The 26,264-nt window shown below is 47.7% G+C and overlaps 1 protein-coding gene across 7 annotated transcripts in view; it reads right to left on the bottom strand.

Moving 5' to 3' along the window:
- The window catches only part of LOC115100599 (E1A-binding protein p400-like), a 274,887-nt gene that overhangs the window by 15,643 nt on the left and 232,980 nt on the right, over positions 1-26,264 (bottom strand). For 6 of the 7 annotated variants that reach the window (XM_029619158.1, XM_029619157.1, XM_029619159.1 and 3 more), the window contains 12 exons: positions 18,473-18,609; positions 18,098-18,154; positions 17,924-18,002; positions 16,885-17,088; positions 12,239-12,284; positions 12,018-12,118; positions 11,332-11,533; positions 6,957-7,105; positions 5,765-5,962; positions 5,483-5,645; positions 4,837-4,970; positions 4,049-4,195 (listed from right to left, as the gene is read on the bottom strand). In XM_029619158.1, the coding sequence (XP_029475018.1) occupies positions 4,049-4,195; positions 4,837-4,970; positions 5,483-5,645; positions 5,765-5,962; positions 6,957-7,105; positions 11,332-11,533; positions 12,018-12,118; positions 12,239-12,284; positions 16,885-17,088; positions 17,924-18,002; positions 18,098-18,154; positions 18,473-18,609 (1,617 nt within the window). Of the gene's footprint in view, positions 1-4,048; positions 4,196-4,836; positions 4,971-5,482; positions 5,646-5,764; positions 5,963-6,956; positions 7,126-11,331; positions 11,534-12,017; positions 12,119-12,238; positions 12,285-16,884; positions 17,089-17,923; positions 18,003-18,097; positions 18,155-18,472; positions 18,610-26,264 lie in introns of those variants that run through there. The other variant, XM_029619161.1, reaches the window with a different exon arrangement.

Genomic DNA, 26,264 nt, shown 5'->3' with positions numbered 1-26,264 from the left:
GATTTCCCCAGACAAACTGCTCCCCAGCTGGAGAGACTGGCATCTGTGGTGAGCACTGTCCAGTCGGGCGTCACCAGAGGAACTCCCCGCTCCAAATGGTCCAAGATGAGCCACCCGTCGAGACTGCACCTCGCTGAATCCGTAAGGGGAAGGGGCAGGTGAAACTGTTTGGAAACCGGATTCCACCGGGACAGCAATGCTGATTGTAATGGCCGCATATGTGCAAAGGCCCAGGGTACCAACTCCAGAGTGGAAGTCATGGATCCCAGGACTTTCAAGTAATCTCTCACTCTGGGAACCCGTTTGGATAGCAAGTCCCTCACCTGTCCCTGCAGCTTGACCACGTGCTCTGTAGTGAGAAACACTTTCCCCTGCTCCATGTCGAACAGGGCTCCCAGAAATTCCAAAGACTGAGAGGGAGTCAGACGACTCTTGGCAAGGTTGACCACCCAGCTGAGCGATCTCAAAAGCTGCAGATGGATGACCGACACAGAACCTCGGATTTCGCCCGAATCAGCCAATCGTCCAGATAGGGATGTACCAACAAGCCTTCCCTCCGGAGCTGTGCTGCTACCACGACCATTACCTTGGTGAAAGTTCTGGGCATGGTGGCTAGACCGAAAGGTAGAGCCTGGAACTGGTAGTGACTTCCCAGTATGCAGAACCTGAGGAGCTTCTGGTGGGCCGACCTGATGCCTATATGGAGATATGCTTCGTGAGATCCAGAGAAGCCAGAAACTCTCCTTTCCTTACCGAGACGATGACTGACCGAAGATTTTCCATTCGGAATTGGGGGACCCGAAGACATTTGTTGACTCTTTTTAGATCTAAGATCGGTCGGAAAGTGCCCTCCTTCTTGGGGACTGTGAAGTAAATAGAATAGCAGCTCCTCCGGCATTATAGCTCCCAAGTCCAGCAGGCATTGCAGCGTGTCTTGTACCACCTCTTGCTTTTCTCGGTACGCGCATGGAGAGATCAGAAACTTGTCCCACGGGCACCGAACAAAATCTAAAGCGTAACCTTGACTTATCACAGTGAGGACCCACTGGTCTGACATCAACTTGGCCCATTCCTTGAAGAAGAGCGATAGTCTGGCCCCCACAACTGGTACCGAGGAATGGACCGGCTGTATCTCATTGTGATGACTTAGCCCGAGATGCAGACTGGGAGTTACTAGGTCTGCCGAAACATCTTCCTCGAAAGGACTGAGACCATGACTGTTGTCTGCTTGAACCTGGGCGAAAGGATGATCCAGTCGATCGCGCAGGTCGGGGCCTCCTATTACCCCGGAAACAGGACCGAGCTGTAAAGGAACCTCTTGACCTGGGCCTGTCCTCTGGCAGTTTATGAACCTTGTTCTCTCCCAGAGATTGGATCATGTCTTCCAAATCCTTGCCAAACAGCAACTTGCCTTTAAAGGGTAGCGAGCCGAGCCTTAGACGAGACATCCGCTGCCCAGTTTCTTAACCATAGAAGCCTACGCATGGAGACCGCGGAAACCATAGACCTGGCCGACGTCCGCAACAGATCATACAGTGCATCGGCGCTGTAAGCAATAACCGCCTCCAGATGACCTGCCTGGAGAGAATCACCCTCTGAAAGGTCAGCGTTGGCCTGGAGCTGCTGCGCCCAGCGAAGACCTGCATGCCGCTCGGACACCCAGCGCTGACACTTCAAAAACCTTTTTAAGTTGAAGTTCCAATTTTCTGTCCTGCAGGTCCTTGAGGGCCGTCGCCCCCGTGACTGGAATGGTGGTTTTCTTGGTGACAGCAGACACCGCTGCATCCACCTTGGGAACTCGCAGAAGATCCAATGCTTCCTCCGGCAGAGGATATAGCTTGTCCATAGCTTTACTGACCTTCAACCCCAAGTCTGGGGTGTCCCATTCCCTGAACAGCAGGTCAGTTGCCGAGAAATAGAAAGGGAAAGAAATGGTAGGACCCCTTAGGCCCAGCAACACCGGATCCATAGCTCCCAGCTGAGATTCCGCCGACGGTACTTCCAAACCTAGCTGCGAACCACTTTCGGGTCATCGCCTTCCATAGCCTGAGACCCTCGGTTTAAGTCCTGTTGTGGATCCGCGTCACCATCGGCCCTCCCCCGGAGGTTTGGGTTGTTGATTTGGATCGTCCTGTGATGTGGAGTGTGAATCCGTCCCAGCCGGCACCGACCGTAATGGCCGTTTGCCCTTTTGGTGCTCAGACCCTCCTTTAGAACTGGAGAGCTTCCGTGACTTTTTGTTCGGCGGCTGCAAAGAGATCTTCTCCGCAGGCAGTTTTTTCCCTGCCTTCTTTGCCTTAAAGGCCTTGTGGAGTAGCAGCACGAACTCCAAAGAAAAGGAGGAATCCGAAGAGGAATCAGCAGCCCCCTCAGGGCTATCCTCTGTTACTGGAGAGGCTGGACCCGCTGGCACTCCCCCCCAGAGGACTTATGGAATTATGGTAAGTTGACTCAACGTAGAGACAGTAACTTTGCAAATCAGAGTGTGATCGATGTTTTAAAAAAATGAACGCCACTCTTAATGCTGTAATATCTAAGTCACATAGTTGAAAAGAAAGAAAGGTTGAGTCAACTTACCATAATTCCAATTGATATGATGTGAAGTTCTCATATTATTCATATAAGATCATTCAAGCAACCATTGGTACAGTAGCCCCTGAGGCAGCTCCTGCGTGAGCGAAACTCGGCCAGAGTCGGGCTAACACCAATAAAGAATCCTGATTACACTGATCACTACAGTTTGTCCTACCTTGGTATATAGGGCAGGGTTGTTTTAAAACTTCTCTGTCTCCATCTGCTGGAGGGGAGGCAAAACCCAGGTGTCTGGACTGATCCGGGTATGTACAGAGAACTGGAATCACCAGCAGAGCTCCCCAGGGATCACCAACCCCCTACTCGCCCTGCTCTACCCAAGGGATGGCCCACGAAGGATTCAAACATCTTGGGGAATGAAATCTTCTCAATTCTTAATCTTTAAATTTCTTGAAAACTTCAGACTGCAGGTATGCACCTCTACCATCTGCTGGAGACAGAGAAATACTGAGGGACTGCAGGTGGCACTCTTGGTTATTTAGCAGTGCCTCAAAGTTTTGTTCTCTGCCTCCATCTGCTGGTAGGGAGGCATAAACTCACTCATCTGGACTAATCCAGGGTACGAACAGGAAGAAAGGTACTCTACTCCCTAATCCAGCCCCTCCCGTCCTGTTCTGAAGGGATCAAAAGGGGAGCGGGTGAACTGGCAGTGGACAGAGAAAGAAGTCAGAATGTTTGATCCCTCAAAGGTTTGTAAATCAAAGATTTTGATATAATTCCTGAATGGAATGATGAAATTCTTCTAAAGGGACATTCTTTATAAAAAGCTTCATGCACCTGCATATGAGGTCAACCATATACCAATTCAAAATCCTGGATTTGTTTTTGAAGTCTGCTACTGCTGGTGTTGCACTGGCAGCTTGTTGAGACAGCATTAAATTCAATTAATAGAAGCCATGACAACTGGCATTACTGCTCGTAAGTTTCAGACTTTTGTTAATTCACCTCCTTGTTTATGTCTGCTACCATTTGTTCAATATATGAATACATATTTTTCTGTATAATTAACAGAGGGCAATTTCAGCATACATAAGCTCTTATACTCAGAAAGACAAGAACTTCCACAAGAAAATACAGTATGGATGACTGCATTGTATTTCAGTTCAAAACAAAATTGTCATTTCACAGTTAAGACCTTAACTTACTTGATAAATAGTTTTTTTTTTGACTTAGTAAATATTGTTTAAAAACAATGTCAATTTTTAATTGAAAAAAATTGTACATTATTTTGCATGGTGAGATGTGAATATTTACACAAAATAATTCAAATTTGCTACACACTGAAAACTCCTGCCGCAGAATCTTGAAAAATGTGCTTCAGGAAACAGGAGTCTGTGGTTATAAGCAACCAATACATCAGGTGGACCCTAAGTATGTGAAATTTCCTTTCATCATTTTATAAAAGCAAAGCACACAACAGAGAAAAAATGAAGCCAGAACACACAGTTCCATGTACCTGAATCTGGGTCTGAACTGGCTGAGTCCCAGCTGCTTTCTGGGCTGGCCCAATAGGGTTCGTTAGGAATTGGGTCTTGATAGCAGACTGAGTGGTGTAGGTGACTTTCTGTTGCTGGGCTTGGACAGTCACCTGTTGTGCAGTAATCTTGATTGAGACAGCAGACAGTAAAGAGTTATGAGAACAAATAAAATACATAGTAAACTTTTAACATTTCTAGGAGACATGAACATCAATGTTTTCTGTATTGTATTAGGCAGGGAAAGGACATAGAGGAGCTAGAGAAGTTTGGATTAAGCTGCAATATCTAGTTCATCTAAATGTTGGACCTGCAGATCAACTAAGAGTTTGGATTATAAGTGAGACCATTATCCAATTCAGCAAAGTCTATATTACAGCAGGCAAAACCATTAATGGGCTTTCTGAATTGAGCTGGGTGTGGTTCCTAGTATGGGCACATCTTGTCCATTGGGCCAGATGGGAGACTGGTTGTACTGCTAAAGCATTATACTAGCTACATTATAAAAAAACCATATCCACTACTCAGCAAGGCTGGGATGAGCTCCTAGGGAACTGCGCTCTGCTCTTGCTGCTGTTTGGCCTTCATGGGGATGAAACGAGAAAGCGGAGCATACTATGGAATGTGCAAGTTGGCTGCCTGATGAAAGATGGAGGGGAAAAGCATCATGTGAGAAGATGAATACACCAAGCAATATATACCTAAAGCTCCTGAAAGAAAGCAGAAAATAAATGTTGGAACCGAGAAGCAAAATACCGGAAACGCTTACTTTCTGCTGCACAGTGGCTTGGGCTGCGGTGGTCTGGGGCTGGATACTTTTCTGTGACTGCTGTGCTGCATGGTGCTGCTTGAGCTTCAAAAGCTGCTGGACATTCAGTGGCTGTGCAACCACGGTCTGCCCACCTGCAGAGAAAGAAAAGCAAAGGCACAAGAAATTAACCTGCCAGAAATACAATTTGTTAAAAGAAAATGGAAAACAAACAAGTAGCTGGATGGAGCCGAAACCTTTCTTAGGGGAACAAATGTTTTAAAAGTTGCAACAAAGGTGAAAAGACAAGTTTTGCTAAGCTTTCGAGTGCACTGGATACTGTTCATACAGCTTCTCATTTGTATAGTACTACTAACCATAAGCAGCGCTATAAACAACTAATCCAAATGTCAGGTTTTCCTGACAATTCAGAGAAACTGCTTCAGTTCCATCGCTGTGTAATCCTGGTGATAAGGAACTGTGTCCACTGTAAGCAAGACTTGTTATCAAATCATTTCACAGAGGCCTCCAAACAGTTTTCAGAGGGTAATCATTTTAAAGTTTATTTTTTTAGCTAGGTGTTTGGTTGAAAAACACCTCTTTCTCTCCGTAGATGTTTAAAACTCTGGGTAAAAGTATGATTTGGGAAAAAAGCATAAATGGATACCTGCTGCTTTCTGAGGCTGCCCGATAGCGACACTAATCCCTGCCACGGTCACTGGGAGGGTCGTGACCCCTGCAGACGATACAACGGCGGCTGGAACTGACACCACCGGAGGCTTGGCCAGTGCCACCTGTGCGGTCTGGGCTGTCTGCCCCTGAGCCTGCAGCTGGGGAAACAAGGCTTTCATTTTTTTACATGATTGCACTTGCAATAACTGAGCAGTACTGCTAAGTGGTAACCCCTTCCCATGTGTGAGCGTTTCTCATGCTGTGCCTTGTGACCTACCAGCCGAGCCACCTGGAGGTTTGCCACCGTGGTGCCGGTGAGCACAGCCCCGGGTCTGGCTGTGGTCACCGTGGTGATCTGGGGGGACTGCTGTGCCTGCTGCTGTACGGTCACGGGGGCGTTCTGCTGAGCTCCCGGCTGCCCTGCTTGCTGCTGGGGGAGCTGCAGTTTCTGTTTCTGCAGTTTTAGCAGCTGCTCCTGAAAACACAATATGGCGCATTCAAGTTAACATCTCTTCTGAGGCAGTGCTCACCTGTAAACTTAAGTGCCGGCGATTAAAGTTGTCATTAACATTTGTATAAAATCTTCCATAAAATAGGATCCAATCTAGCACTAACCATGTTACCGTGTTGGTTTTTATGCTTTTATGTTTACTTAACTTTATGCCTTCTTAGGCCTTTCTTTCCAGCTGCTTAAGCTTCCAAGTTTTTACCATCCCTGTTGAATGTAACTTTGATTCTTCTGTTTATCCACTTATTTAAATATGTATTTTCTGTTACTATCCCCTTGTTCGATGTAAACCGACCTGATATGGTATTTAACCATGAAGGTCGGTATAGAAAAATACTAAATAAATAAAAATAAAATAAATCCCAAATCACTGTACAATTTAATATATAAAAACATGCACGCAGCCACCCGTGGTCTAGCCGCAGACAGAGGAATACAGGATGCTGGCAGATAAGGATCACTTTGTCCACCCAGCCCGCCCGTTTGCACCTGCTCATACTTCATAGACCCTACTCAATCTCTGGTCTTCCTCCCTTTCCTTGTCACTGTGTTTCCTTTTCTGTCTGTTCCAAACATATTTGAATTCTGTCACTATTTTGGCTTCTATAAGCTCTGCTGGAAGTCCATTCTAGATGTCCACCACTCTCCCCGTGAAAAAGTATTTTCTCGCATTCCTTGTGAGCATCTCATTCTATTAAAAATGCTATCTTTTGTTGGTTGTTAAGATGTTCAAATGTTTGCATCCCACCTCCCCTTTCCTTTCTTTCTTCTAAAGCTCCTTAAATGTTCTCAAAGCTGGAAGATTTTCTTTTGGCAAGGAAACAGCAAGGATCCGAAATTGAAACCGCTGGTCCCACAGGTAACAATTCTAGCCCTTGAGCTAAAGGAGAACCTCTGTTAGTAATAGTGGGAAAGGTATGTTTTGGAGAGGCTTGGAGGACGACGCCTGACTTCCCATCACCTGTGATATTTTTCCGACAGTCTTTATTTGGGATGGAGATTGAGCCTGGATCTGTGGAACTTGCACCTGTGTGGCCTGCTGCTGCCGGAGCAGCTGGAAGTGGGTCGGTGTGATGGATTTACCAGCGAGCTGAACACCCGTTGTCATAGCTGTAAAGGAAACAAACAGTCTGCCACCACATCACAACAGAATACGATTTTAGAGTTGTGTTCCCATCATTCATTTACGATACCTAATTCAAAAACTATGATCCTCTCTTATTAAGACAATTTTAATTTAGAGTTAAGAAGCCACCCATGTGTGTATATAAAGAAAGACAAGAAAACTGGTTCTTACCTGATAATTTTCGTTCCTGTAGTACCACGGATCAGTCCAAACCATGGGTTATGCCTCCCCTTCCAGCAGGTGGAGACAGAGATAAACTTCAAAGGCACCCTCACTTAACCCGGTGTACCTCCTGCATCCCTTCAGTATATCGAATATCAAAGCAGAATAGGACTAGCAATGAATCAAGCAAGAACAGAACTGTAAACATGAACGTATAAACATGTAAACTGTAGCTTTCTTTCTTAGTATGCTGCAAAAATATATAACTGGAACATGAACACACGGACTGTATAGATCTCCCTGTTACCCACTCCCAGTCTTTGGGCGGGCATTTGGACTGATCCGTGGTACTACAGGAACAAAAATTATTAGGTAAGAACCAATTTTCTTTTCCATGTATGTACCTGGATCAGTCCAAACCATGGGATGTACCAGAACTTCCCTAAACCGGGTGGGACCTCACAAGGCCCGCGCGCAATACGCCACTGCCAAAGTCTCCAGGCGCCTGAACTTTCAAGCGGTAGTGGCGAGCAAATGTATGGAGCGTCTTCCAAGTAGCAGCTCTGCAAATCTCCTCAGGCGATACCAACTGGCATTCGGCCCACGAATTTGCTTGCGAACGAACAGGCCTTCAGGAACTGGTCTCCTTTTACAAATGTATGCGAATGATATGGCTTCTCTCAGCCATCGAGCAATTGTTATCTTAGACGCCTTGTGACCATTCTTGGGACCGCTCCATAGGACAAACAAATGATCTGAAAGTCTGAAAGAATTAGTGACCTCCAAGTAACGCAGCAAGGAACACCGAACATAGAGCCGATGAAGCTCTTGTGCATGCTGTACATCATTTGACAAATCAGGAAAGGCCGGAAGCTCAACTGATTGTCTTAAATGGAAAGATTAGACCACTTTGGGTAAAAAGGACGGTACCATACGAAGAGAAACTCCCGAGTCAGAAATCCTCAAAAAAGGTTCCCTACAGTAGAGAGCCTGTAACTCGGAAACTCTGCGAGCTGAGCAGATAAGCAACCAAAAACACCGTTTTCAAGGTGAGATCTTTCAACATTACTGTTTTAAGGGGTTCAAACGGCGGATCACACAATACGCGAGAACCAGATTAAGACTCCATGAAGGACAAACTAGATGGACCGGGGGCTTCAGACCGGGGGCGTCTGAGGAAACGCACCACATCTGGATGTGATGCCACCGAGCTACCAACCAAGGAGCCTAGGGCTGCCACCTGTACCCGAAGGGAAGTGAAGGACAAACCCATGGCCAAACCATTTTGTAAAAAGTTTAACATCTGAGCAATCGTAGCGTGCCTAGGCAGAATCTCTATCTCACGGCACCACGTCTCAAAAACTCTCCATACCCTGATGTAAGATAAGGAAGTAGACGTCTTCCTGGCTTGTAGCAATGTAGTGATAACCTCCTCTGAATATCCTTTCTTCCTCAATCTCCTCCTTTCAAAAGCCAAGCCGCTAGACAGAAGTGAGCTGCCTGGTCGAAATATATAGGCCCTTGATGGAGCAAACGTGGAAGATGCCCGAGCCGTAGAGGGCCTTCCATGGCCAGATTGATGAGATCCGCAAACCACGGACATCAGGGCCACTCGGAAGCCACTAGGATTACCCACCCTGGGTGGGTAATCCTAGTGGCCAAGGAGGGAAGGAGGCCAAGGAGGGAACACGTACAGGAGAACTAAGGTTGGCCAGGGAAGTACTAGCGCATCAACCCCTTCTGTGCCGTGATTTCTTCTGCGACTGAAGAAGTGAGGAGCCTTGGCATTGTCTCTCGTTGCCATTAGGTCCATGTGGGGAGAACCCCATCTGCGAGAGATGAGATCCATTGCCTCATCCGAGAGTTCCCACTCTCTTGGATCTATGTGCCTCCGACTGAGGAAGTCCGCTTGTATGTTGTCCTTCCCGGCGATGTGTGAGGCTGCTAGCATCGCAAGATTTTGCTCCGCCCAAGTCATGAGCAGCTCCACTTCGTCGGCTACTGCTTGACTTCTGGTGCCTCCCTGACGGTTGATATAGGCCACCGTCGTCACATTATCGGAGAGGATCTGAACCGCCTGGTGGCGGAAGAGTGGAAAAAATTGTTGCAAAGCCAAGCGAACCGCTCTGGTCTCTAGGTGATTGATCGACCATCCGGACTCCTCCGGGGACCAACTGCCCTGTACAGAATGATATTGGCAGACAGCTCCCCATCGCGGAACCTCCAGATCCATTCCTTGAGACAGGTTGTGCAGGCAAAGCCACCACCCAAGACTGGACTTGGCGTGATCGGAGAGTGGTAGAGGGAACTGAAAATTCTCCGACTTGGGATCCCACCAGGAAAGCAATGCTCGTTGTAACGGTCTCATATGAGCAAATGCCCAAGGAACCACCTCCAGAGTGGATGCCATCTAACCGAGCACCTGAAGGTAGTCCCAGGCCTTGGGCAAGGGTAGACCCAACAGCGCTGAACTTTTTCCATCAATTTGTTCCCCGTTCCGTCGGAAGAAAAACTTTCCCGACTGCAGTGTCGAACCTGGCTCCGAGAAATTCCATGACTGAGAGGGAACAAGTTGGGTCATCAATCAGGCTCTTGGCCTGATTGATGACCCAACGGAGGGACTCCAAGAGAGTGATCACCTTGCGGATCGCCTCCACACAGCAATCCCTGGACTTTGCCTTGAGAAGCCAATCGTCCAGGTATGGATGAATGAGCAGGCCTTGTCTCCGGAGGAACGCCGCCACCACCACCATGACCTTGGTGAATGTACGGGGTGTGGTCACGAGACTGAAGGGCAGCAAATACCAGCTCTAGAAAGCCACGCAGTGGAATCACCACATGCCACACACAAAGATGGCTGCGGCATCGGGGGGGGGGGGGGAATGGCCCAAAAACGCGAAAAATATGGCGAAATTCGTAAAAAAATCCGGCAATTCCGATGGGAAGGGGTCCTGGATTGCAGCTGACCAAAAAAAGAAAATTTTTCAAAAATTTCGATTTTTTTTTTTTTTTTTTTTAGAAAAGTCAAAATCTGCCTGGGGTAAGAGAGGGACTTCACCACCAGTAATCACTTACCCTGCTTCTTATCTGACTGGAGCCCCACGGGGCTACCAACCCCGGCTTCTTTAACCTGCCATCAGAGAGGATGACCCTGCAGGATCTAACAACCCCCTGGGAGGATAGAGAGCACTTCTCTCAGTAGAAGAACTGTCTTTTTTTTTTAAACTTGCTTGAGTCAGAACTTATTTAAGGGATAGCCTACACCCCAGAATCAGGGCAAAACTGTAGGGTTTGCACGACCTCCATCTGCTGGAGACAGAGAAATACTGAAGGGATGCAGGAGGCACACCGGGTTAAGTGAGGGTGCCTTTGACGTTTATCTCTGACTCCACCTGCTGGAAGGGAGGCATAACCCATGGTTTGGACTGATCCAGGTACGTACAGGGAATTACCATTAGATATTTATGATCAACTAAGAATTTTATGAGTATCAAACCAAATGATCTAAGACCATTCTCCGTAGGTGAAAAGCTTTCCTAGCTTATGACCCATTAAATTTTGGTCTGGTGGTGTATACATTTCTGATACTGGGTAGTAGATGCCTCTCATAAGAACATTTTTTCAAGTTCCCATGTGCTCTGTCCAAAAAAGTGACCCCTATAGTATTTATTTCATAGAAGCATGCTAACCTGTCCTTGAGTCTTTACCACACTGAGCATTAAAGCTGACTTCTGCATATATGTCACTGGCTATCAGGTCAACTTCTGGCAATAAATGATTAAGCAAACTGAATTAATTCTACACAATTTAGCTGCCAGGCTTCTTAAACACCCTCAGGAACCTACTACTTCCTTCAGAAATCTAAGCAATATTCAGATTAGTTGGTCAGAAAATTAGGTCTGTGATAAGTAATCTAAAATACATCAGCTAAGTTTGAAGCCCCAATAAAGTAGAAGCAGCTCACACTTGTTATGTTTATCAAATAAACTAAAGAGAGTTTCAGGAGCTTCCAGCACAATAAAGATAAGACACAGAGCGGGCCTGTTACCTGCTGTCCCCTGGGTGACCAAGGAGCGAGCCTGGGCCTGGGCTGGTGTCAGGCTGGTGGACACGACTGCCGACGCAGTTACCGGGGTTACAGCTCGCACGCCTTGGTTGGTCGCTATGGTTACCACTTCCGCCGGAGTGGCCGATACCGCGACTGTTCGTTGTTGGGTATGGACCACCTGAGCTGCAGCGCTGCCCGAAGTCTAAATCCCCAACCCCCAAAAGAGAGCCATCAGTAAAGATAACAAATTGCAAGTAATGTACTAAAGAAAAAATTATGTATAATAGCTGCACTTTCTATATATTTACATCTGCTCCTGACATATGGTCATCTCATATGCTTTCTTTTGATATGAGAAGAACATAAGACTACTGAGGTTCTCGAGGCCCTCTAACCTGATGGTATATTGGTCATCATGAATGAGGAATATGGGAAGATGTTACATCAGTACCTTGCACTGAGACAAAGTACCCAGCAGCAGTCTGCTTTTTTGTGCTTTAAAATGCTAAAAATGAAGAATGCCATGGGATGTTTGAAGTAGCCTGTACTGTACTGTCAGAAGGCCCATTCTATACATGAGCTATTGCCTATGCCATACACTTTCAAAAGCAGGGCACAGAGATTAAATGCTCCAAAATGTAAGCGGAAAAACGGTTCTTAAGATGCCATATTGTTTATGAACTCACTGCGAGCGAGACTGGTGATGCCAGGCGCTTATTAATAGGCTGGAAGGTAGCAGAAGGCACTCCCGCCACCGTGTTTACGATAACATTCCCGCTCACTGTAGCTGAAATCCAAAGAAAAAGCAGGTGTTAGAAATCCTCCAAGTAGGTGCTCTTCCCCTCTCAGTTAATAAGATAAAATGGACATTCAGCCAAGCTTCTGGGATATGCATTCTGTTTCTTACCAGTCTGTATGCTTGTCCCAGAGGCAGTAGTCTTTATGGATCCAGCCTGTTTGAGAGACAAAGTCAAGTCATGTTTTATTTTGCTGCTAGTTTCTGCTAATTGATGCTAATCCAATTTCCACTGAACACCTCTTGAGAGAATCTCTGGTGTGGGAATTCCCATCCCACATCATCTTAGTCTAGACATACAGGTTGCCTTCTTACAGTACTATAGTTACATCTGAAGAAGAGGTCTGAGCAGTCTCAAATGCTTCTGCACTACATCTTTTTCATTGGTCCTGGGGGAGGGCAAATTTCAAAGTAAAGTATGCAGGAAAAGGAAGATTGATTTTTACCTGCTAATTTTCGTTCCTGTAGTACCACAGATCAGTCCAGACTCCTGGGTTTTGTACTCTTGCTAGTAGATAGAGACAGATAAAGATTTATTGAAACTGGTATATAACCAAGTGTGCCACCTGCAGTCCCTCAGTACTAACCTGTATCCAAGCCATGACAGCCTACCCACTCCCCGACAAAACTGGTGACACTGAACCACACCGGAAACACTCTGTCCTAGAACACACAAAACAACATAGCGAATTGATAACAACTCTGCTTCACTTACAAACAAAAACAGAACGAGCGGGAAACTCACCCCTCAAACCTGGGCGGGCGTCTGGACTGATCTGTGGTACTACAGGAACGAAAATTAGCAGGTAAGAACCAATTTTCCTTTCCCTGTACATACCCGGATCAGTCCAGACTCCTGGGATGTACCTAAGCCCACTAAACTGGGTGGGACCTGGAGAGTCCTGCTCGCAGAATGCTCTCGCCAAAGTACGCTGTAGTTGGGGCCCCGACGTCAAAGCGATAGTGCCTGGCAAAAGTGTGCAGTGACTTCCAAGTCGCTGCCCTGCAAATCTCCTGCAGAGATACCTGCTAACGCCTCTGTCCAAGAGGCTGCCTGTGAGCACGTCAAATGAGCTCTCAAACCATCTGGCACCGGCCAACCCTTGGCAATATAAGCTGAACCGATAGCCTGTTTGAGCCAAAGCACAATAGTAGCTTAGGACACTCGATGCCCCTTCATCGGGCCAATCTAGAGGACAAAAAGATGATCCTACACACGAAAATCATTAGTGACTTTCAGGTATCTTAATAATGAGTGTTGCACATCCAAAAGCCTCAACTCCCTCACAAGCAGAGCAGAGGAATTCAAATCTGGAAAAGCCAGAAGCTCCAGACTGGTTAACATGGAACCCCAACACCACTTTCAGGAGAAAAGAAGGCACCATACGCAACGAAAGCCCCGTCTCAGACATCTGCAAAAACAAATCCCGGCATGATAAAGTCTGAAGCTCAAAAATCCGACATGCCGAACAAATAGCAACTAGAAAGACCACCTTAAGAGTAAAATCTTTCAGAGTAGATCTCCTCAGGGGCTCAAATGGAGCCGCACACAAAGCTGTAAGCACCAAATTAAGACTCCAAGATGGGCAAGCCTTCCTCACAGGAGGATGCAAATTCTTCGCTCTCCAAAGAAAACGCACGACAACTATAGATTGCCACCCTAACTTCGAGGGCCGATACTTCAAATATCTGCTTGAGTAGAACCTCCAGCTTTCTATCCTGGAGGTCCTTGAGAGCTGCTCCTCCTGTTACCGGAACTGTGGTGTGCTTGCCGATGGCTGCGTCCACCTTAGGGATCTTGAGAAGATCCAAAAACTCGTCTGGCAGCGAGTAAAGTTTTTCTATGGCCCTACTAACCCCTTAGGGTAGTTTCAGGCGCATCCCATTCCCGGGTCATAAGCTGTAAAAGCATCGGGTGGAAAGGAAAAGTTCTAGGAGGGGCCTGCAGGCCCTACAAAACAGGATCCCCTGAAGAAGGATCCGTCACTGGCTGCGGAGCCTGAATATCTAGTTCCTGTAGCACATAAGGAATCAAAGGATCTAGCTCCTCCTTATGAAATAACTGGAGCACCCCTGGATCATCCCCCTCCACCGGAGCAGCATTGTCAACATCATCGCTCAAATCCACCGGGGAGGGGTCCGGAAGCACGGACCCCGGAGTGGAAGGCGCCGGTAGCTTAGTGTCAGGAACGGTACGGGAAGGCCGGGTCCTAGGCGCCCCTTGATGCTCCGCAGGCCTGGGGATCTTAGCAGGAGGTGAATATTGCCCATCCAAATCTGCCTCAGCCTCCATATAAGCTTTGTGAAGCAGTAAAATAAACTGAGAAGAAAATGGGTGCTGTCTCTTTAAGGGCCTCCCCGGAGGCATGGCAGGAGGAGAAGAATCATGTCCCAAATCACGAGGCCTTTGGGGGCTTAACGTAGGCAGAGAAATCGGCAGGAAATCCCCTTCCCCTGAGCGGCATCGGGGCCCGAATCGGGCAAAATGGCCACCATTCCCGCGCTTGTCAGGGACGGGGCAGGCCTCTCCTTGTGAACTGTCTGACTGCATCCTAAGCCATGCGATCGTGGCAATGCTGATCTTTTCCCTGCAATCAGCAGCTGTGAAGGCCCCTCACCCCCGGGGATACAGCGGGAGCAGAGGCCTTCGCAAGAGAGTCGCACATCGCGATCTTCACGGCATGGCAATCTAAGCCGTAAGTAGAAAATCAGCTGAGTGAAGCAATTCACCCTTTCCGGAGTCCCAGGAGATTTCAGCAGGCTCGCTCTGTTTAAAAAGCTTATTCTTTGTCTTTTATTTATGTATTTATTTTTTCTTTTTCAGAGCTACTCAACCAGGGGAATGTACGTCTCTGGGCTTAATATACAATTTGTAGATCCCACCAGAGGAATTAAGATGTCTCTGGCACTGTATCGGGGGAAGGGACCGGCCCACCGGTAAATCCCCCCCCCCCAACTCACCGGGCTGTGTCAATATTCTCTGGGTATCAAGGCCAAGGGCAGGAGCCCAGCCTTGCCTGCTATTACAAAGTGATCTCAGTCTTCCCTTTTTTTTTTTTTTTTTTTACTACTTACAAGTTGATCTAGTCAAAGGTACTAAGGTTAGGATACCCCTTTTCACTTATTAATCAATCAAATAAAGAATTTTGCAAAGGATCAGGACCGCAGGTTATGACATCCTTCATCTGCTGGAGTCAGAGAAATACTAAAGGATCGCAGGTGGCACACCGGGTTATCTGGGGGTGCTTTTCACTGACTCCATCTGCTGGAAGGGAGGCATAACCCAGCGGTCTGGACTGATCCTGATATGTACAGGGAAATGGATGCTTATAAAATTGAGCTTCAATTTTCCTAACCCGCTGACAGTCTCCTCTCCTGGGTGCCTAATGCCTAGGAAGCACTAGGGATGCAAACCTTTCCCTGGCGCCTCCTTCATACCGTGGTAGCTCATCGAAATATTAAATTGGGCAACCAGGAGAGGTGGATTGGCGCTTAATCATGAGCGCCCGTTTAACATATGCAAATATTGCATCAGCCTGTGTGTGCTGTGGAAAAACGCACATACTATCAGTGACACTGAGGAAGGCATTTCTGGGGGTGCGTTTAGGTCAGAGGATGGAAAGCAAAAGCTACGCCCCTGAAACAGGTGTTCTCTGTAGACAGCAAGACAAATCAGACACACAAGTAGGTGGCATCATCCAATGGCATCGAGATGGGGGAGGGGCTTTCTGAGCATGTGTGGGAGGGTTCCCTGGCACTGCCATTGCATGAGTCTCCTCAGTTTTTGTGGCAAGTTGACTTTTAAATCCAAGGGGAGGAGGGTGGGTTTGTGTGGCCGATTTGCCTTGATGTCGATGGAGAACATCTGTTATTGGTGAGCAACTTTGCTTTTTCCATGGGCAAGCAGGACCCATACCAGCCACACAATTGGGGATGCCCAAGCTGAGGGCTGCATGAAAATAATTATTACACTTATACTTTACAGAAGAACAGGCAGAGGCTGGGGGGAAGATTTGAAGGAATCCATTAAATAAGCTCTTTAGAACTGCAAGTCCAAAACTGAAGCAGATAAGTTTAAAGATTGTGCCCTTAAAAGGTATCACAATCTGCAAAGACTCCAGCTTTCTCCAGGACCAAATTAGTTACTGAAAACAAGAGGGAAATGACCAACTAGGCAAAAGCAGATAGGGATCACCCACTAACTCAAAACTGGGCTTGTGGCCTACATCTTCAGTTCTCAGAACCTCCGCCTAGAAAAATGAAGCTGCAATAAAAGGTGTTGGCAACTATTATCAATGTGGACATTCTCCAATTGGTGACAGTAGAAAACCTTGTTCATCCCACTAGAATTAGGCTGTACCTTGATTTCAAATGTTAATGATGGCTCCCAACTGTTCTTTTCGGCTTGTTGAGCTATATTTGCAATATATAAGAGGCTTTAGGGGGAGGGGGGGGGGGTTAAAGGTATAAAATCAATGTTTTATTTCATTTTCAGAATGTGAATCTACACTTATAAATCCACTATATTGACAGGAGGATTTCTTCCTCCATGTACACTTTCTATTATGTTTCATGGTATGTTATGTATTACATTTGATTCACTATCTGTTCAATAAAAACTTTTAATTACAAAAAAAAAAGAAAACCTTGTTCATAAAGTATCTTAATGCCAATTGCTCCTTCCCCTTTCTCAAAATCTGAAGACCTGCACAAACGACCAAAGAAAGAAGCAGATTTTAAACTCAGTGGTTTCTTACCAACACTGCCGCACTGGGTAAAGTAGTAACTGTGGTCTGTGCCACAGTCTGTGGTTGCTGGACTATTTGTGACTGTGCTTGGGACTGAGATTGGGCAGCTTGCTGTGTGGCTGGCTGCAGAGTTTGTTGCTGCCCATTTGTCTGCTGTTGCTGTTGTGGCTGCGAGCTGGCTTGCTGCTGTGCTCTGTGATGCTCCACCAAAGCCTTAAAAACAAAGAAAGTTGGTTATCTCTCTAAACCGAGAGTGGGGAATTTCTGATCCTTGAGGGCCGCAAACCAGTCGTGTTTTCAGGATATCCCTAATGAATATGCACAGAGTAGATTTGCATACACTGCCTTCAATGTACTCAAATATAATCTCATTCATATTCAGGAGGGACATCCTGAAAACCCATGTGGCCTGTGGCCTACAAGGACTGGAGGTTCCCTAACCCTACTCTACATTTGCCAGCTTCAAATATGTGATGTGGCAAACCAGTCCTGACAGTTCCAGGAATCCTGACTTTTATAGAGGTTTGTGACATTTAAAGAAGTTTGAGAAAAGAAATACAAAGGTATCTTTGGTGGTGTTGTACACAGCTCAGCTTTTGTTCCAAAAATAAATACAACTATGTCACATTCCCTTAAAAGGAAATACAGAAATGGGTTTCATATCACAACCAAACAGGCCAACTGTATCCAAAAAGCCAGACTTGTACTGTTACCATTAATTTTATCATTTTAGCTAAGTCTTGGCCACAAAATTTCACTACAGCTGTCCAGGAATGATGCAGAGGGATCTTGTAGTGGTCTTAGTCCTGGAGAAAACTTTGCAGATTGTGCTCTGGCTCCTTTAACTGGAGCCAGAGCAGAATTATCCAGAGATCTCGCACTAGATGCATTTTAGAGCCTGCACAGTTTCCTTCTTCTTACGTGACTGCCACTGAATACGGAACCTGCGTAGTCTAGAGAGCTCATGAACACTGTATACTGCATACTGCCAATCAGCGCCTAGGGGTGGCGGTGCCCTTTCTCAGGCCTCCGACGATCTCCACCATACCTTTTTCTCCTTGGCGATGCGCTCTGCGCGGAGGGACGCCACCTGGATGGGAGGCAGTGGCTTGTCATAGCTGATTCCACTGGAATAGAACAAAAGGAGGAAAAGAGCTCAGAGAAAATATATATTTTTTTTAATCCTGTCCACCAATATGTAAACTGCTTGCTGTCAGCTTACCTCTCAGCCAGCACAGAGGCATGCTTTGGATTTTTCTGAAAAGGATTCATGCCAAGTCTGGAAAAAAAATTCATTCAAAGTTATTGGTTTCTTTGAAAATGATAAAACCGCACAAAGATTTATTTCATCCAACAATTTCCGAGTTAATTAAAAATATAAATAACATGACCCCTGCTCCTTGGCCTTTGGGTGCAATGTAAGATGGACGGGAGCAGAGCTGCTGGGCACAGAAGAAGGTGGGCAGAATAATGCAGGATGCATTCTGCCATAGCACAGGGAAAGAGCCTGGGCAGTACTTCTCCCTGGTCATAGCAGTGATCGCCTGAATCCCTTGCCAGCTGAGAAGAGATCTTGAGTGCTATTTCCTGAACTTACAGGGGCTTGATCGGGGGGCTCCTCTTCCCAGCAATCACTTTCATTATCTCAAAGCGATTTGTGAAAAGCTGGGTGTGCCCTGCACCCTCGTCCTGGGCATAGATCTGACTTGTGCGAAGAGGGCGACTGTTCTTGGTCTAAAATAGGAAAACAAAAGGATTTTAAGCTTGTTTGATAACTTTTTCATGCCATATTTTAATGCATTATGCACAACTTTACTGCAGTGTTGTTTCAAATACACCTTGTACAATTTCATGAAACGCAAACTCCTATCACCAAAACATGAAACATGGTTGATGGATTTCAAAGTTTTGGAAATTTTTATTGAATGTTATCAAAAATCAGCATCAGCACTCCCTCTTGCCGTAATGCCACCACAACCATTACCATTACCTTGGTGAATGTGCGGAGAGCCGTGGCCAACCCGAAAGGAAGAGCCTGAAACTGGAAATGCTGTCCCAGCACCATAAACCTCCGATGATCCGGATGAATGAGAATGTGGAGGTACGCCTCCGTCAGATCCAAGGAAGCCAGAAATTCTTCCTTGTGCACTGCCGCAATCACTAACCTCAGGATTTCCATCTGGAGCCTTGGGACCATCAGCGCCATGTTTACCTTTTTTAGATCCAGAATCGGGCAGAAAGTGCCTTTCTTCTTTGGAACAATGAAGTAAATGGAATACTTTCCTTTGCCTTGCTCAACCTGGGGAACTGGAATCACTGCCCCTAACATCTACAACTTGTCTAACGTCTCTTGCACCGCCCGTCACTTTTACAACAACCTGCAAGGGGAGATGAGAAACAAGTCACAAACGGGCCGAGCAAATTCTAATGCATAACCGTCTCTTACTACACTGAGTTATCTTAGATCCTGAGTTATCTTGGCCCACTTCCCATAAAATCATGCTAACCGGCACTCTATAAAAGAAAGGGCAGAGTGGACCGGCCTTGTCTCATTACAAGCATTTGGCCCCTGTAGCTCTACCCCCTGTGGAAGCTCTGAAGGGCCTCCAGCCTCCTCGAAAGGACTGTGCCCAAGACTGACCTCGGGGAGAGAAATGCTTCTGTGAAGCTGAGGCTCCCCTCACAGGACGAGACCTCGTAACATCATGAAAACACAACCGAGACTGAAAATAATGCTTGCCCTTAAGGCTTGTCCTCCGGCAACTTGTGCACCTTATTCTCTCCCAGATCTTTCATCAAGTGCTTCAGATCTTCTCCAAACAAAAGACGTCCATTAAAGAGCTAAGAACCCAACTGGGACTTAGATAACACATGCGTCGACCAGTTACGCAGCCATAACCACCACCTGGCTGACACTACAGATCCCATAATGTGAGATGAAGTTCTCACCAAGTCATACAAGGCAACCGCCACGTACGCATCCTCTAAGCACTCAGCTTTACCAGCCTCATCACCAGCTTTCGCCTGCCCATCCTGAAATTGTACACAGCGCAGGCAAGCTCTTTTCATGGAGCTGGAACAGATGGCCGCCTGCAAACATAGGGCCAACACCTCAAAAATCCTCTTGAGGAATCTCCAGCTTCCGATCCTGAACATCCTTCAAAGCTGCGAAACCCATAACCGGGACAGTTGTCTTCTTTGTGACTGCCGAGACCGCAGCATCCACTTTGGGAAGGAAAAACAGCTCCAGTGTCTGTTCAGGCAAAGGTTAAAGCTTCGTCATCCCCCTCCCCACTCTCAAGCCAGAGTTGGGAGCCCCCCCACTCCCGATCTACCATCTTCTTCACAGACTTAAGATAAGGAAAGGCCGGGGCGCTGTTGAGCAACGCTGGAAAATGGCTGCCTGAGACTTCTGCTCCGCTCCCCTTCACAGTATAGAGGCGAATAACGGGAGGTACGGCTTGTTTATGCACGTTTGCTTTCGCTCTTTCAGTTGCGGAATATCTCGGGATGGCAACCCGCAAGCGACCTACCGATTTAAAGCAGTTCTCCTTCAGCAGAGTGGCGTCGGAGTTACTGCAGGCCGAAGAGGAGCAGGCCGCGAGTGACCACGAGGCAGACGGCGGGGCGGTTTGCTCGGAGAGCGCTGCAGCGGCTGCTGTAGTGCCGGCTGCGGGGACTGCCCCGATTTCCTGACTCGCGCGGAGATGCGCACTTGGTTTATTGAGCTCCGGGCCGATCTCAAAGCGCATAAAGCGGAGTTGCTCGCCTCCATGGTGGAGTTGCGGGAGGATCTTAACTCCATGGGGCACCGCGTAGACGATCTAGACATCAGGGCGGATACCCAAAATGCTGCGCTTGAAAGTCTGACAGCACAAAATAAAGAAATGTCTGCAGAGCTGGATGATGTGCATAACAAGCTTGAGGACTTGGAGAACCGCTCGCGGAGAGCGAATCTCCGATTGCGAGGGGTGCCCGAAACAGAGCAGTATTTGGATTGCATGACAACTGCGTCGGCCATTTGCAAATTTCTCTTAGCTCAGGGACCCTCTGCCTCCAACGACAACGGAAAAGATATTGATCTGGAGAGAGCGCACAGAGCGCTGGGACCGCGGAAAGATAATCAACCGAGGGACATTGTTATAAAATTCCATCACTATAAAGTTAAGGAAGAAATCCTTAAGTGTGCCAGGGCGAAGCAACAATGGTCTTGGAAGATAAGGAAAGGCCCTCGGGGGATCCCTAAAGCCCATCCAGGACCAGATCCGTTCCTTCCGAGTCTTCCTGTGGAACCTTCAGCCCAAGCTCCTCTAGAACTGAGGAATCAAAGGGCCTAATTCCTCCCTCCGGAACAAGCAGAGCATCTTGGGGTCATCCCCCTCAGAAATCGAATCATTCTCCGGATCATGATTTCCTGCAACTCGTCAGAGTTATCCGAGTTCTCACCAGCCTGAACAGGACCCAGCAAACACTGCACCAAGGAAGGTCTTTTACCTCAGGACTGCTCAGTCCTAGAAGCCAAGCCCAGACCCATGGCATTCCTCTAATCCGTAAATTACATCGCCGGGAGCAGTTTTCTCAAACCTCCAGTTTTTCAGCTAGAAGCACACACTTGGCATGAGTAGCGAATCACAAACTCCCTTAGGGTTGGATACCCCAAAGCTGGCAGCCAACCTGCTCCCACAAGCAACCGCTTAATTGAACAACAAAAGAACTGATTAATTGGAATTAAAACTCTTCAAAAATATCCAGAGAAGTAACAGGAACCTTCAGTCTTTTGGCAGCAATACCGAAGCAGGCCTCTGGATTGATCTTTGGTATTACAGGAATGAAAATTAGCAGGTAAGAACCAATTTTTCTTTCCTGAACATACCCAGATTAGTCCAGACCAGTAGGATGTACCAAAGTCACCCTTCACTGGGCGGGAACCCAAAAGACACGCTCTCAATACACTTTCGCCGAAAGTAGCATCCTCCTACATGCAAACATCCAGGCAATAATGCCTAGAGAAAGTATGCAGTGAGGACCATACTGCGGCCCTACAGATCTCCTGGGGAGATACCAACTGACACTCTGCCCAAAAGGCTGCCTGAGCTCTAGTCAAATGAGCTTTCAAACCCGTTGGAATGGGCTGGCCCTTACAAATATAGGCAGAGCAAATAGCCTCTTTCAACCAACGAGCCAAAGTAACTTTAGAAACTTTTTCTCCCTTCCTGGATCCACCATATAAGACAAACAGGTGGTCCAAGTGACGAAATGAATTATGACCTTCAGATAACATAACAGACATCCAAACGATGGAAGTCTCTACCCTCCGTTGAATCTCTAGACTTATCTGGAAAACCTGGTAATTCCAGTGTCTGATTCACATGAAAGGTAGAATCCACCTTTGGCAAAAAGGAGGGTACTATGCGCAAGGACATTCTATCGTTGGAAATATGCAAGAAAGGGTTGCGACAAGATAAAGCCTGAAGCTCCGAAATATGACTGAACAGACAACCACCAGGAAAATCACCTTAAATGTCAAATCCTTCAAAGAAGCTCATCCCAAAGGCTCAAACGGCGCCTCACAGAGAACCTGTAAGATTAAATTTAGGTTCCAATCCGGGCATGTCTTCCATACTTTACCCCCTTTTAGGAAGCGGATGACATCCGGCCCCTAAGGCAGCCCAAGGCTGAGACCTGTCCTCGGAGTGAGCTGTAGGCCAACCCCTTGGACAAGCCCAGTTGAAGAAGGGACAAAATATGGGGAACCATTGCCGACAGAGGATCAAGACCTTGCTGTAAGCATCAGGACGCAAAAAAACTTCCATACCTTGATATAAGCCATGGAAGTAGCAGGTCTTCTAGCCTGAAGAAGGGTGGTAATGACTGGCTCTAAATACCCCTTCATTCGCAAGCGCCGCCACTCAAAAGCCAAGCTGTGAGACAAAAGTGATCCTCCCGAACCGAAAAGATGGGTCCCTGCCGCAACAGCCCCAGCAGATGAGACAGCTGAAGAGGACAGTCCACTGCCAGATACACTAGGTCTGCGAACCAAGGACGGCATGGCCATTCTGGTGCCACTATTACCATTGACCCTGGATGCATTTCAATCCATCGTAATACTCTTCCTATGAGAGGCCAAAGTGGAAACACGTACAACAGGATTTCCTTGGCCACGAGCACACCACAGCATCCAGCCCTATGGAGCCGGCTTCCTTACTGCGGCTGAAAAACCTCATTGTTTTTGCATTCGCCCATATTACCATGAGATCCAGCTGGGGAACCCTCCTTCTGGCATATATGCGATTCCAGGCTTCTGGGAACAGTTCCCTCTCCCCGGGATCGAGTTGCTGTCTGCTGAGGAAATCAGCCTGTATAGTTGTCGATGCCCGCTACATGGGATGCCACTATGCTCTCGAGGTGGCACTCTGCCCACAGAAAAAACAGTTGAGCTTCCCGAGCCACAGAGGGACTCCTAGTACCTTCTTGGCAGTCGATGAACGCCACTGTGGTCGCGTTGTCCAAAAACACCCGAACCATGTGACCCTGAACCAGAGAGAAAACTCCACCAGGGCTCTGCGAACAGCCCTCGTCTTGAGACAATTGATGGACCAGGCAGCCTCTGCCACCGACCAATGTCCTTGGGCAGAGCGGCCCAGGCATACTGCTCCCTAGCCTTTGAGGCTGGCATCCGTGGTCACCACCACCCAATCTGGCGTTTCCAGCTCCACTCCCTTCTCCAGATTGCTCCTCGACAGTCACCACAATAGGTTGGATCTGGATTCCGAAAGAAGAGGCAGCAGAATATAAAACTGTTCCGACACTGGATTCCATCTGGATAACAGCGCCTTGTGAAGCAGTCACATGTGAGCAAAAGCCCACAGAACCAGATCCAATGTGGAGGCCATGGACCCCTGGACTTGCAAGTAATCCCAGACTCTGGGAACCGGAAGATGTAGGTGTTGAGTCACTTGTGACTGAAATTTTGACACTCTGTCTGTTGTCAGATACAAGTGACCCACTTGGGTGTTGAAGAGGGCTCCTAGATACTCCAGCGACTGAGATGGAACTAGGTGACTCTTTGACACATTGGTGACCCATCCCAGAGAAGCGAGAGTGGTCATTTCGCACTGGATGGAATGCCTGCACTCCTCTTCCGTCTTTGCCTGGATTAGCCAGTGTCACCTCCATCATTACCTTCGTAAAGGTCTGGGGCGCCATGGCCAAACCGAAAGGAAGAGCCCGAAACTGAAAATGCCGGCCCAACATCTTGAAGCGCAGGAACATCTGATGATCCTGTTGAATGGGGATTTGCAGATAGGCTTTGGTGAGGTCCAAAGAAGACAGGAATTTGCCTTTGCGGACCACCGCAATAACTGTCCATAACGTCTCTATCCGGAAAAGCAGCACTCGCAAACTTAAATTCACCTTCTGCAAATCCTAGATAGGGCGGAAGGTACCCTCCTTCTTTAGTACCACAAAATAGATGGAGTACCGCCCTTGTTCTTGCTCGCTTAGCGACACCGGAACTATAGCCTCTAGGCATATTAACCTTTGTAAAGTCCCCTCCACTGCCTCCTTTTTGCTTCGAGAAGCAGTGGGACTCCAGAAAAGCCTCCTTGAGTGGGCACGAAAATTCTAAGGTGTAACAGTCTTTTACAACCTCTAAAACCTATTGGTCCAAGGTAATCTTGGTCCACTCCTCGTTAAACTGGGACAACCTGCCCCCTATGACTTCCATCGAGGAGTGGACAATGTTGGCTTTATTGGGAGGACTTACTGCCTCCAGTCCCCTGACCACAGCTACCTCTGGAAGATCTTCCAGAACCCCGAAAGGATTGCTGCCTGCCAGATGGCTGCTTGGATGCCAAAGAGGAATTTCCTCTGCCACAACAAAATCTCCTGGCATCCCGAAAACGGGCCTGAGGCAGAAAGACCTTCTTACTGGTCTTCTTGTCTTCCGGCAGCCTGATTCTCTTGGACTCCCCTAGGGATTTCATTAGCTGATCTAAATCCTCCCCCAAAAAGCAACTTCCCCTTTAAAGGAAGATTGCATAGCTGAGTCTTGGACCACATGTCCGCTGACCAATTGCGCAGTCAGAGAAGATTGTGCGCAGCCACAGCTGAGACCATATTTCTGGCTGATGTACACACCAGGTCATAGACGGCATCCGCGACATAGGCCACCCTGACCTCCAACTGGGCTGCCTAAGTTGAGGAGAGCACCCCCGACGATGCCTGGTCCTGAGGTTTCTGGATCCAGCACAGACAAGCACGTTGCATCATGTTAGCGCACACTACTGCTCTCAGACTCAGAGCCGACACCTGGCTGAACAACTTCTGAATCTTTCTAGGCATGGGAAAGGCTCTGGGTAGGCCCCGCAGTCCATCCAGGACCGGATTAATGCCCTCGCTATCTGACTCTTCCTGAATCAGCTTCACCCCCCATTCTCCCAAGACCTGTGGGATGAGGGGTGGAAGTTCTTCCTTCTTAAATAGTCGGACAACCCGAAGGGTCAACTCCCTCAGTGTCGGGCTCCACAAGGTCAGAATCGTCCTGGGTTGGGTCCTGATCCGGGGTCTAGTCCCAATTCGGATTGGCGCCGCACTGCAACGCCGTGTCATCTTCTGAGTCAACATGGTCCCTGGGGTGACACCCGCAGTATGGGACCTCAGGGACATGCGCCCATGTCCAAGAGTCTCTGGAGCCAATCTAGGTCACTTGCTCTGACTCTAGATCCCCCTCCTCCTGAACCTGTTCCGACTCCTGCCCTGCAGAAGAGTCTCGGTCGGTCACAGAATCGTGCTTGTCATCTCTTTTGGGAGGGGATCCCTTAAGCAACCCATTTTAAACCTGTCACGGTCCCCGTGGTTTGGGCAGCCTTCCTGGATCTCGAAGGCTTGAGGGTGGACCCCTCCCCTCTGATGCACATCCAGTGCAGAGGGAACACGCATTCAATCAGGCTGACCAAAGCCCACAGGCCCTGCAGGCCTCCATGCGGAGTTTTTCTGTCATGAGGCCGTGCTGAGAACGGGCCTAGCGCCACACTGCAAGGAGACGACGCCCACGTGACCGTTGCTGGCAGCCTGTGCGATCGTACTGAAAGGCCGGCGCAAGGGAAGACAGAACAAATAGGACCAAACGCCATGGCCCGCAGCACCAGCTTCCCCCCTGGGGAAAAACCAATTAACACTGCCATCACACTCTCCTATTCTGGCGAGTCGCTAAGGAGCTCCTTTGGTCGACCACCTTGGCACTGCTCTCTGAGCAGAGATTCTTGCCCCTTTCCTCACACTTCTTTTTTATTTTTTTTTTAAAGCAGCTTACAGAGAGACCCAAGAACAAAGAGGGCACTTTCCTGGATGGAGCCAGCGGAACGCAGGAGAGTTCTTCAGGGTACCCA

The sequence above is a fragment of the Rhinatrema bivittatum genome, chromosome 11 (assembly GCF_901001135.1).
Source record: "Rhinatrema bivittatum chromosome 11, aRhiBiv1.1, whole genome shotgun sequence".
Classification (NCBI taxonomy): domain Eukaryota; kingdom Metazoa; phylum Chordata; class Amphibia; order Gymnophiona; family Rhinatrematidae; genus Rhinatrema; species Rhinatrema bivittatum.
This window is presented reverse-complemented; position numbering and strand designations above follow the sequence as displayed.